The sequence below is a fragment of the Panthera onca genome, chromosome C1 (assembly GCF_046562875.1).
Source record: "Panthera onca isolate mPanOnc1 chromosome C1, mPanOnc1 haplotype 2, whole genome shotgun sequence".
Taxonomy (NCBI): Eukaryota; Metazoa; Chordata; class Mammalia; order Carnivora; family Felidae; genus Panthera; species Panthera onca.
The window spans coordinates 26,986,287-26,999,749 of NC_138346.1; the positions used below are offsets into that span (position 1 = coordinate 26,986,287).

Genomic DNA, 13,463 nt, shown 5'->3' on the forward strand with positions numbered 1-13,463 from the left:
CATATTCTCTGCTCAACAGGTCCTCTAATACTTTCAACGGGCATGAGCAAGAGAGGGTATAACTGGAAAACCAACCAGAACAGGTTGCCATATATTTTTGTGTATCACTAAGATGGTGATTTCTCAAGAGGAAAGCAGAAGATTGTTTTTCCAGGCTTCAAGTCCCTCGGTAGCTCAAGTACTGAGGCCACCCCAAATTAATCTCTACATGATGTTTGCCTAAACAGTATTTGCAGCTTGGATTATATCTAACAGTCTGAACCAATGAACACTCTGCTTGGCTAAATGGTGAACTTAAGAGTTTTTTGTTCTTGTCACCTAAAATCTTGAAAAGCTCTGTGTCCTTTGGTACATGTTTAAATTTACACTTAAAATGTTTCATCATAAAGTAATTTTTTTGTTGTTAATAGGAGTAGAATATGTTAAACACTCTATACATTGAAATAAAGGGAGGATTGACTATATTGGAATATGTATTTCCACAAATTTGATGAAAGAAGTTTTAACTACCCTATTTAACAGTGCACAAAAAATCATAAAGAAATTATGTAAAATTTTTTCCCCACTGCGGCTTTTTCTATTGTTTCTTGAAAAATTTCTTAATCTTAGAAAACTTTCTAGTTATTTTGAAAGAATCAGCCTATGGTGTCACTAACCTAAAATTGCTTTGACAGTTCTGTAGGCTAAACACCCGAATGAGGGCCAAACCTCATCTCTAGTAGAAATCTACCAAAGACAGGAAAAAGACAGGAAGTCCTATGGGTTTAAAGTGCCTTGATCCATCAGAAATGAGGCTTCTCTAAAAATCATGAAGCACATTCGATTCTTTCTCTTATGTATCTGTCAATGCAGTCTGGTGGTGTTGGGGATGGTCAGGGAGAGCCTGCAGAGGAACAGTGGTTGAGAGGGCAGACATACTGAAGAAGTGTTAGTGCATATTTGTAAATTGAAGATTTGGAGATTTATTCCCTTAAAACTATCTGGGCACCAAATCCCTTTGAAAGTTTTCACATCCCCTGCTCCCAAATGTGCTCAAACCCCAGGGTGAAGATCAATGGGTCAAAGTTAAGCAGTGAAATGTCTCTAACAAAGTCTGGAAGAGATGGGTCAGTGGTCCCAACATCCCCACTATACACATCCTTAATAGTCGTTAGAGAAAAGAGATATATAATAAGGGTAATGGTTTAAAAATGACTCTGCCCTTCACTGTTTTGCTGTTCTAAGTATAAGACCTATTCTATAGTCCACTCAAGGCATCCATGTGCTTGGGATTTGGGGAAAGATTAGGGTTTAGAGAGAAATGCAAAAACAAGAATTTATATTCAAGTACAATAGGATTATACAGCAAAGCCAAAGTGTTGCCAGGCCTATTCTTTATTAACTGACCTAGTCAGTTACCTAGCTGGGAGCACCTATGTGGGCCAATAAGGTTTATTTTCAGTTGACAGAAGAGAGTATGGCAAAAACGGAAATGAATGTCCATCTTCTTATCCCAGCGCTAAAAGACAATGGAGAGCAATGGTCCTGGTAAGTATCCCCCCTACCCAGTGACCCAAGGGAATGGGCAGACACCTGAAGGGGCTTTTGCTTCCAGTCTTTGGGTCTCTAGCAAAGGTTCAATTCAGGGCCTTTCAATATCACCCTGGATGCCACGTGATAGGTCACATACTTAAACTGAGGAAGGCCCTGACATTTGACTTTAATAACCTACCTTTGGTTTTTGCGTGGTGTAGACAGGACCAAGAAGTAGCATCAAGTGTGGCTGGAAAGCTTTCTGGATAGAATTGCCACAGACTGATGTCACCGAGCATACTGCACCAGTCAGCGGCTTTCCTAAGCTGGAGCCATCTGGGACATGCAACTAAAACTTAGAGGTGTGTGTAGCACCAGCACGAGCCGAGGTGAGGTTGTCTCTCAGCAGGCACCACGTGGAGCCCACAGGACCCAAGTCATAGCAACCATGGGCATTGGTTTCCACTAGCCAGGCATCTAGCAACCAGCCAGATAAAGAACGCTGTCTCACAAAGGGAGGAGCCAGAGCAAATGTTGAATAATAGATAGAATGCTCAACGAATGTAGGAGTGCTGAGAATACTCACTCCGATTTTGTCCTTCCATCTTGTTTGTGTTCATGCAGTAATTTTCCTTGGGGCTACATGTTCCAGGTCCCTTGGAGGTTAATGTATGCCCTGACCAGAAGGCAGGAAAGCTTGTTCTGAGCTTCCTTCTGGTGCACAGATGGTACCACTTTAGATAACTACCTGTTCACTTCACCTCATTGCCCTTGCTCTATATAAAAGCTGTAGATGATGGTGTGGACTTCACGGAAAAGAGCTGCATAGCACTTGGATTGGCGTCTGTTCCATCTCCCCCCCACCCCCGTCAGTAAGTTACCCCGAATAAATTCTGTGTGAACAGAATGGAGTGGCTTGCTTCATTTTTCCATATCAAAGGGCCTCAGTCTGGAGGATGCTGTCCCTCCTCCACCTTCCAACAACAAAGGTCTTTTTTCTCTCCAACTCCACATAGTGTTTACAGACGAAAGAAGTTGGAAAAAAAATAGGATTCCTAGGGGTTTTTTTTAGCCAGGAAAGACCGAATGCTATCCAAAGTTACTATTTATACGTTTTTATCAGTCTGAACTTAAAAGTGGATTTGGACACTTATTTATATTCTTTCCCTTGTCACCCGGCTGGTGGGCACTCATGAGGAAAACCAAATCAGTCACAGACAAGAGAAAGGGATTACAAATTTTCTCTGCACAGAGGAGCTGTAATGTTAAATTTATCATTTCGCTGCAGATGCATTTGGATTCCGCTTCTATTTCCCTACCTGCTAGAAGACTGACAATAGTGAGGGAGAAAGTTCTCCCAATGCAGACATTCACTTGGCTATCTGTCTGTCTGGATTAAGGTGCAGTTTCAAAGAACAGGCATCAGGCTAACCGCCCCAAAACTGCATATCCATTTAGGGTATAACATCCTAAAGAAACTGGTAAATTCTAGAGGGTTCAGGAAGGAGCTGTCAGTATGGTTTAAAGCAAAGATAGTCACTATGGAAAAATACACTCACAAATACTTTCCATCTAGGGCAACTATTTGCCTCTGTGTGTGTGTGTGTGTGTGTGTGTGTGTGTGTGTGTGTGTTTTAAAAAGCAAGATAGAAAAAGGGAAAAATGACTAAAATGACATATAAGTTTTCACAACAGAAAACCCAAACTAAGAAGCAACATAAGGAAGTTGTATAGTGCCAAAGGAAGGCAGAGATGAAATGCATGTTTATTGAGTGCCTACTACATGCCAAGCAGAGTGTCAGGAGGGGCTTCCCTATACAAACAGGGGTGAATTTAGCTGACCATGGTTTACCTCCAGTCACATAATTAATGGGGGGGTTTATTGAAAAAGTTTCCTATGAGTTTTTCCTCATGTTGCTGCTTCCTAATTGGAAATGAACATTTACAACTTACTGGAGGCTGAAACTCACCAAGTAGTTGAATAGGATGTGAGATGTCTGGGCAGGAAAGTCTCCAATATTTAAGAGAAGTTTCCGCAGCATGTACATTAACTCATCCTGAAAGAAGAACAGAATGTCCACATCTCGTTCAGCTACCATGCTGTAGGACATAAATTTAAATTCTTAAAAAGTGGGGGAGGTTCCTGCTTTTCCCTCATGTTGATTTCTATTATGTTCAGCATTTTAATATAGTATATGTGATACTTATTAAACAGTATTTAAACCAACAGTAACACCTTTGCTTAGGAGCCAATCTGAAATAACTGAGCAGTAGTTAGACAAGTTTCTTTTCTTTCTTTTTTTTTTTTTTAATAAAAAGTGAGACCGTGTCTATAGGTCACAGGCAAATCACAGGAAAGGTATATATTTAGCCAATTCTATTTGCTATGACTTCCAGGTGTGATGCAAATGTCAGGCAGACCTATCTTGAGATACCATTAAATATACATGGTTTCATGGACTTCACAGGTCTGCTTCCTGGGTTTTGAGTCAAAGAGATAAAGTTAGGTCAAGAGGGAATAAATAGAGATGTCTGTAAGTCACCTTACCTTTCAGAAACTGAACTTGATCTTCTATAGAACAAGACCATAACACAGAAATGAACAAATACTTTCAATCATCAGTGTGTTTTGCCATTGCTCAGAAAACTACTTTATTTGTCATAACCTTTTTACACAGGTGGCCTGCTGAATTAGATTGTCTTGATTAATGGATAGTTTCAACATATTCTAATAATCCCACCTGTATCACAGACTACTAAGCAATCAGAATTTAATAAATATATTCATTACTAAGAACACTATACTGAATTTAATCTTTGCTTAAAAGACTGAAAATCTTTCAGTAACTTAGGTTCATCACTACCAGTGCACCAAACACAAATGGAGACATCAGTACATGGACAAATTTGAAAGAAAACAGCAAGGTTTAGTACTGCTCATCATTACCATTTCCCAAAGAACTTATTTGCTGTGTATCAGAAATTGATGTTCTATGCATAGCACTACGAAATCCATTGTTTGCTTTTAACAGTGTTCACCCACAGTGCTACACAGCTATACTACAAAGAAAGAAGAATTTACTTGTCTATTGCTGATGGTCAGTTTTTCCAGAAAATGTCGAAGAACCGTCGATGGATCTTCAATTAGACAATTCCATAAGACTTGTTGGGCCACAGCACTCACTTCAGAAGAGAGAAGACATTGAGCATTTGTCTTAAATAAAGTATTAGATAAACTATTCAAACAATTTACTAAGATTTTAATTAGTATCTTTTTTTTTTTTTTTGCCTTAACAATGTTCTGTAAACACTTTTTCTGTTGAAAGGTAGGTATTTGTTCTCACTGTTACTTGTTTCTGAACATTTTCACCTATAAAGAAAAGGTAACGAAAAAGTATAGGGTGGTCTTTAGATTTTAGAATTGCTTTTGTAAAGAATACATTTGTGATTTACAGTGATATATCATTCAGCCTTAAAAGAGAGAAATCTTGCCATTTGTGATAATGAAGATGGACTTTGAGGGCATTATGTTCAATGAAATAATTCAGACAGAAAAAGACAAATACTGTATGATCTCACTTATATGTGGAGTCTAAAATAAACCAAACTCATAGATACAGAGACCAGACTGGTGATTCCCAAAAGAGGGGGTAAGGTAAATGTTTGAAGGTGGTCAAAAGGTAAAAACTTCTGATTATAAGATAAATAGATCCTGAGGATGTAATATACAGCATGGTGACTAGAGTCAACAATACTGTATTGCTTATTTGGAGGTTGCTAAGAGAGTATATTTTAAAAGTTCTCATTATAAGGTAAAAAATTGTTACTACGTGTGGTAATGGGTATTACCTAAACTTATTGTGGTAACATTTCATAACATACACATATATCAAAGTATTATATTGTACCCCTAAAACTAACACAATGCTATATGACAATTATATCTCAATTTAAAAAGAAAGAGGGATGCCTGGGTGGCTCAGTTGTTTAAGCACCTGACTCCTGATTTCGGCTCAGGTCATGATCTCAGTTTGCAAGATCAAGCCTGGTGTCAGACTCTGTACTGACAGCATGGAGCCTGCTTGAGATTCTCTGTTTCTCCCTCTCTCTCTCTCTGCCCTTCCTTGCTCTCTCTCTCTCTTTCCCTCCCTCTCTCAAAAATATATTAATAAATAAACATTTTAAAAAATGAATAAAATAAAAAGAAAGACTACATTAGTGAATCTTTGTTTTGGAAATTACCCTAATTTTAGGAGTGATAAATATTTGTCAAATTAAAGTCATATTTTAATATTGGTTGCATGGAGAAATTTCTAAAGTAATTATTTGGTTCTTAGAAAATGTGTTTTGGTTTATAATGCATATGAATTAGAGATGATCTTTTACTGTTCATGTGAATGCTTTAAATAGTATCTCCTTTAGTGAGATGAAGTAGTTAAGCCAGTGGTAATTAGGTTCCCACTCCTATGAGGATGTCTTAGGAATAAATAATTATTCCTGATGTGAAGAAAGTGCTTCTACTACTTTGGGGAAAACAATCAGGCCAAGACTGCCTGGAAGTGCCCAAGCTAGGAAAGCAGGTGGGTAGAAGTCAGTGGTAGATAAGCACTAGATGATCTTTAGTCTAAATGGTTTAATTAGTTTAGTGTTCTAAACTATAAATATGGAATTCAGCATGAATGTGTCATTCGGTCTATATTTTGCATAAATGATACCATCTTTTTGCATTAGAAACTAACCTTCCAATTAAAAGTATGGGCTATATAAATAAATAATATGAACAAGAGATATGTAAATATAAGCTTTAGTTTCTGTGTGTCTTTATAAATAATTAAAATAGGTGTAGGTTTTTCTTAGGTCAAAACTGGTTGCAAAACTATCTTAGCATATTATCTTTATTCTAATTGAATAAAATGAAAAAGACAGAAAAAGACAGCTGACAGTAAGACTACAAATCATGGAAACAACTTATAAACATTTTGCAATATGTCCTCTCATACATGTGAAATTTTTATTTACATGTAGTTTTAAATAATATGTAGAAAATATTCCTTGGCACTCAGTTTTTTACTTAGCAATATATTAAAAACTTAATGTTAATATTCTACTAGAATGTTATTTCTAATGTGCATATGGAGGTACCATATCTAACTAATTGCTTGCTGGAAATTTAAACTCTTCTCAAATATTTGTTATTTTAAATAATGTACAATAAGTAGAAACCTATAAAGACCCTTATATAGCCCTCGTTGCCCTAGGAAATTGCTAGAAGTCAAAATCTGTATCAAAGAGCTTTCACACTTTTAAGGTTTTTGACACCTATTGTGAAACTTTGTTCCCAGAATGCTTGTATTGAATTCTATATTCCCATCAGCAAGGTGTGAGGTTTCTTTTTTCCCTGAATCTTTACCAACTATGGGTATTTTCATTTAGAATAATTTTTTCACGGTAGCTGTACTTGAGCATAGCATAACATACAGAAAAGTTGAATCACTATGTTGTGTACCTGGAAGTAATATAACATCGTATGTCAACTATACTCAAATAAAAACATAATAAAATAAAAAAAAGCTTTGCAATTTTTTGGCTGAAATATAAAGTTTCTATTGTTGTCTTAAACAACAATGTTGCTTACAGATGTTATTGGCCATTGGGCCATGTATTTATATCCTTTGCCCGTTTTTCTGTTGGGCTTTAAAAACATCATTATTGAGTTCTATGGGCTTTTTAATAACAACATTAGAAATATCAACCTGTTATCTGTCACAAATGTTACTCATCTTTACCCATAGTTTATCATTTCATTTTGCAATTATTGTCTTTAGATTAGTACCTCTGGAAAGGTAATCAAGTGGGACAGATGGCATCGGTGGTGTCAAGCTAATAGCTAAGATTTCCAAGGTGGCCGGAATTGCCATCTGATGTCCACGGGGTCAAATAAGTGTTATGCAGTTTTCTAGTCGTAAATAACACTCCTAGACCCAAGTATGTATTTCAAATGCAACTTCTTGGTCATAAAGTTAGTGGGACAAGGAGATGAAGACAGTGATCATGTTAGTATAGTATACTACAAATCTGTAATTGTAGTTTGTACATAAAACAAATCAACATGTGACCAGTAGTTAATGTCTTCGAAAGCATCCTACTGTCCTCCATCAGATAACAGCTTCAGTGTTTTGTGAGAGTTATTGATGGGTTTACTAGTCAAAGCTATACCTGCTACGCCATCTTCCCGCACCTCACCATCCTCCATTAGATGAACAATGGGCAGCACGGCTGCACAGATGCATGCTGGGAACACTGCTTGAGGGGGCTGAGGCACATGGTGGTTTGGTGTGTGTTCAGTAGTGTGCTCCTCATCTGAAGAGAGAGACATCATTGGAGGGCTTTTCTCAGTATTGTAATCCCAGTGCAACATTTCTCAGTTCAAAGCTTGCTTATTTAACATCCTTTTGGTTATAGATATCTAGGTGCCTCAGCACCCTTTGTTGAAGAGACTCTTCTTTCCTTATTGGGGTTTCGTGGTGCCCTTTTAAACATGACAGCGGCATAAATGTAATAGTTTACTTCTAGTCATTCAATTCTAGTCCATTGATTTACTGTCAATCTTTAGTCAATACCACACAGTATTGATGACTACAGCTTTACAGTAAGTATTGAAATTGGGAAATGTGAGTCTTCCAGTTTTGTTCTTCATTTCCAAGATGATTTTGATTATTCAAGTATGTGGAGTAATCAGAACCCTCATACTTTTTGGAAGGAATGTAAAATGACACAGCTGATCTTGAAAATAGCTTGGCAGTGTACCCCACACTTGTACATCACTGTTCGTAGTAGTATAATTTATAATAGTCAAAAAGTGGAAATAAATGTCCACTAACTGGTGAATTTATAAATAATGTGGTATATCTATATAATGGAACATTGTCTAGGGACAAAGAACTGATACATGAGACAACATGGATGAACCTTGAAAATGTGCTGAGTGAAAGAATCCAGTCTCAAAAGGCCATATATTATATGACTCCATTTATATGAAATGTATGGAAAAGCAAATCCATAAAAATGGGAGATAGATTATTTATGGCCACTGATTAGAGAAAGTGTGGATGAGGAACAACTGCTAATGGGTATAGCGTCTCTTTTTGGATGATGATAACATTCTAAAATGAGAGGTGATAATCATCATTCTATTCACACTCTATAAATATACTAAAAACCATTGCATTGTATACTTCAAAAGAGTGAATATTTTTGGTACATGAATCATATCTCAAGAAAATTATATCTGTGATAAAAAGTATAAATGAGCCTTTGGCCCAATCCCTATAAGTTGTGATTAATCCACATCGGTCATTTTTGAAGTTCCTGAGGGTTGTGCAGCCGAGGGTTGAGAACCACTGGTTTCTGTACAACTTTCTAATAACTTTATAAATCAGTAATGAAATTTATGTTATCACGAGGCAGTGAGTCCCAGACAGTTATTCATGAGTAGAGAAAACATACTTTTTAAATTCTTGGAATTGAAGGATATCACATTTCCCCCCTGGAATCAGATTTCATTACAGAAGTAACATGAGTTGTGGTCTTCCTTTGATTTTTCAATTATTCCAGAACAGCATCCTATAGCATTCTAGTGGGTCTTGGCCACTCATTGGAATCTCCACCCGAGTAGATTTTAAAAATACTGATGTGTGGGTCCCATTCTTAGAAATTCTGATTTGATCTTGGGTGTGGCCTGGGTATTTTTTTAAAGCTCATCAGTTGATTGTAATGTGTAGCCAGGGATGAAACCCATCAGCAATATGATTACTTATAATGTAGTTAATATAGAGCCAATTTATAAAGGGTAAATTGCTGGGAAAAAAAAAAAGAGTACCACTTAATCTAATATTTATTTTTTGAACTTTGAGTCATAAAACAAGTTATTTAATGAAGACAGTGTGGTGAAGTATAATAATAATATTAACTGGAAAATGTTTCAAAACACACACAAGTCATAAGCAATAAATAACAAATTTCTAAGAAGACACACCTTCGGCACTGACAGCTGAACGCACAGACCAGACTGACCCTCGGCGGAAGGAATAATTCCTATGGGAAGTGCTGGAGGTACAGGATGGACTCACAGACAGTCGACGGGATGCCAGATTGGTGACTTCTTCTACTGGCAAAGAAAATGAGGAATGTAACCTTTGGTTTTGTAACAAAAAAGTCATCATCGTCACAACTATAGCTGTACTTATATCACAGGTGTATACTGCTCTCAGAGCATAAGGCTTAAGTAAGTTAGAGTGTACTTATGAATGGAAAAAAATATTTTAGAAAGAAAGGCAGAAACTTTGTCCCATAGATTCTACAAAAGCTGGGCAGAGAATCACTTAATTAGAATGGTTCATAAATTATTTTCTGATACCAACCAACAAATTGGCCGCATTTGTCAAGGTTGATAGTTAAAATGGACTAACCCCATTTTTAATGATGAAGGATTGATTGCATTCACTTCAATATACACTCTGGATTTAGCTGTTCTCTGAATCATAATCACTTCTTGGTTCATTATCATATTGGTTCATTCAATGTGACTAACTTCCTCCTCTGTAAACAAGCCAACTCTAGCAATTAAGAAAAGAACAACTTCCCTCCTCTTTCTTGGATAGTGTCAGGAGGTGAGAGAGAAAGAGGGTGCATACCACCTTATATCACAGAAATGTTTATTTCAAAGCAAGTCCTTTTCATTCCCTGAGACTGAGCCCCCCAAGAAGTCCCATGTATAGAGGGCACCTTCTTCTTCTGGTTCTGAGTTGGGTGTGCAGGTGGGTTCATAGCAAGCCTCCTGGGTGATGGGGATGGCGGTGATGAGGCTGGCTTCTCTACCAAGACGTTTCTTCTCTTCCTCCTGTTGCAAGTTCTTTAAGATGTGTTCTGCTCTCTGATGGGAGCGGGACACAGCACGGGCTGAAAAGGATTTCTGTGGAGACATGAAGACCAGTTGATCTTATAGAAACTGTTTTGCAAGGTCATAGACATAAAGAGTGTTTCAATAGAATTACAAAATGTGGTACTTTGTTCTCAGGAAATGGTAGGGCACCCATGGCCTAGTTTCATGGCTATTTGTTTTTCTATCAGATTTCCAGGTTGTATGTAACTAAGCTATTCATTTTCATTCAATGAGAATAATTCTTCAAGAATATCTATAAGTTTTGGTATTTCACCTTTAGAATTTGGGGTGATATCAATGATCCACTCTTTAAACATTAAAATGAAATAAAGAAGTTTAATATTTATTCCTTTCCATAATTTTTTGAAATGATTTTAAATGAAGGACATTTATTTCATAAAGGTTAATAAAAGAGAAAGAACCATGGAAAGGAGGAGGAAAGAGAGCTATCTCTTACATAAAACAATTAATTATATGATTTATTTTATTTTTGTATCCTGACTAACTACCACACTGTAAATATTTAATTATTGCAGGTAAATACAGTGGGACACTGTAAATACTTAACAATATTTGTAGAAACAAAGTTAGTGAATAGAAATAATGAGAATTGATAGTGTTACTAAGGTTGAATTCAGGATCTTAACATAAGACTAAAGGTTTCCTATGCAGAATGGCACAATAGCAATTAAGGGCATTAGATAGGCCACATGGCAATTTATTTGCAGAGCTAGGGGTTAAACTGATTTATTATATTAAGGTAAGGTAAGAATTATGTAATGAGAGAAAGAGAACCCTATCGAATCAGGGGTCTTGGCTTCAAATTCATTGTGAACTTGTGATAGAGAGTGTGTTTGGCTCAAATGAATCCATTGTCTATTCAGGAGACAAATCAAGGATTCTTATGCCAGGGGTTCAGATGCTGGATTTATTGTATATACGGAGAAAAAACCAGGTGTGCCTTTCTCTTTGGCATTAACACCATCAGATACAAAAGTACTATATGCAGAAGAATTAAAATATTTTGATGGGTTAAGAGCTCAAACAAACAGTTCTCCAAAGAGAACTACAATGTCAAGAAAATATGTGATGTGCAAAAACGTTCAAGCTAACTTCATATATCCAACAAACTTTTTAAAGAATTGTGAACAAAAAAAACCAATGACTTTGTTTTTTGTCAATCAAAGTGGCATTAAAAAATAATACTAGCTAATTTGAATAAAGACAAAACACTTTCCTATTCTATTTTACGTGGGTAAAATGATAAAATCTTCCTGGGGTTATTTTGTGAGGTGTATTTAAAATCTTTAATATTTATATACCAATTGCCCTAATTCCATGGGAATTTGTGCAAGAAAATAATCATAGATTTGTGCAAAGACGTATGTTCTTTTTCTCCTTTTTTGCTTTATTTTCCATATTTTCTACATTACTCTTGTAATTTAGAAAAATGCTATTCAACAGGTGAAAAAAGCATACTTTGAAGACTCATTTTTTTCAAAAGGCATATATTCTTGGTTCTATGAATATGCCATGTTCTAAACTTAGCTGTTTATGAATTGTATTACATATAGAGTGTCACATTAAAGTACATTAAGACCTGAGGTCTCAGAGCGATATTTGTGATGATGATACTAATGATCAACAAAATGAAGAACAGACCAACATCCAAACAAAGAAAAAAGAACTGCCAATTCAGTTCCTTTTTTTATCCAGGGTCACTCTCATTAACTTTTGGGTAGCTTGTGAATTACCAGTTAAACGAATGTGTTTGTTTTATAATAACTAGGGACAAAAGTGCTACCCTTGGCCAAGAAATCAATGCCCAATGTTTTTAACAGCTGTATAAGGTGGCTGCTATTGAGACTATGATTCTATTCATAAGAACAATGACCTTTTATGATTTTCATGGCTGATTTTCTGTGTTGTTATTCCATTCTTATGACAAGAATTAACAAACTGTCTCACATACTCATTGTCCTTCTCTCTTACATGTACACCAAGGAGCCTGAAGATACGAGAAAATGCCTGTTACTCACAGACTGGTCTTCATTAATGGGGTCCTGGACACTCCCGCTGCACTGAGGGACCCATGGGGGGTCAAACATTGGGACGGATGGCATTCCAAGCACTGGTGAGGGCAGGGTGAAGTTTATACTGGGAGGTGGGATCTGTTAGTTGACATCAGAAAAATGAAGTCAGGTGAAAAATAAGCTAGAATGGGTCTGAAGTATAATTATGAAATAATATTATAGAGTACATGATGTTATAGAGCACAGGATGAACATCTCTGGGTCTCAGCTTATTCATTAAAAAATGAAAGGTTTTAACTCTATGATCTTTATTTGTGTTAATTACTCCATCCTCCAAAAAAACATCTACGTGTATAGATACAGCGAAGTGTCTAAAAGTTTATACCCCAAATTTTTATGTTTACCTCTTGGGATGGTAGTGGGATCTTGAGGTTTATAGAACATTGATTTTCTTACTTTACCACTCTTCTCTATTTCAATTATTAAAACAAGAATTCATGCATATATGAGTTAGGTTTACTTACATAATCAGAGAGAAAAAGAAGCACCTCTTGGGCCACACACCATGGATTTGAGGTTCAAGGATTTAAACAAGTCTTGGGTTAGTTTGCTAATCTAATTCCTATGGGGAAAGTATCCCTCACCTTAAAAATCTGCTGTGCTCCTTCCTCCATCCGGGGCCAGACCTGGTAGCGAAACCTCCAGAGTGTGTGGAACTTGAGAACAGCATTCAGTCTCTGTACAGTCTCTGGGTGGTGGAACTCTGACATCAACATGTCAGACACAGCCTCAGGGACTTTCACCGCACACAGCAGGAACATGGCAGCTAGAGACGGCCAACAATTTGTCAGCTACACATCTTTTAAATTTGGTTGGTTCTTGGGGATGGGGACAAGTGGGGAGCTATTCTTGTGTCTTGCAAATGACTCCTGAGCTAATGCAGCCAGGCCACCGGCATTGGCAAAAGCACATCTTAT

General features: G+C 36.7%; 1 protein-coding gene across 12 annotated transcripts in view; it reads right to left on the bottom strand.

Annotated features, from left to right (window-relative positions):
- The window catches only part of UNC80 (unc-80 subunit of NALCN channel complex), a 230,940-nt gene that overhangs the window by 72,230 nt on the left and 145,247 nt on the right, over positions 1-13,463 (bottom strand). For 10 of the 12 annotated variants that reach the window (XM_078450929.2, XM_078450927.2, XM_078450924.2 and 7 more), the window contains 7 exons: positions 13,131-13,312; positions 12,493-12,624; positions 10,297-10,483; positions 9,548-9,679; positions 7,729-7,872; positions 4,595-4,695; positions 3,483-3,569 (listed from right to left, as the gene is read on the bottom strand). In XM_078450929.2, the coding sequence (XP_078307055.1) occupies positions 3,483-3,569; positions 4,595-4,695; positions 7,729-7,872; positions 9,548-9,679; positions 10,297-10,483; positions 12,493-12,624; positions 13,131-13,312 (965 nt within the window). The remainder of the gene's footprint in view (positions 1-3,482; positions 3,570-4,594; positions 4,696-7,728; positions 7,873-9,547; positions 9,680-10,296; positions 10,484-12,492; positions 12,625-13,130; positions 13,313-13,463) is intronic. The other 2 variants (XM_078450930.2, XM_078450922.2) reach the window with 1 other exon arrangement.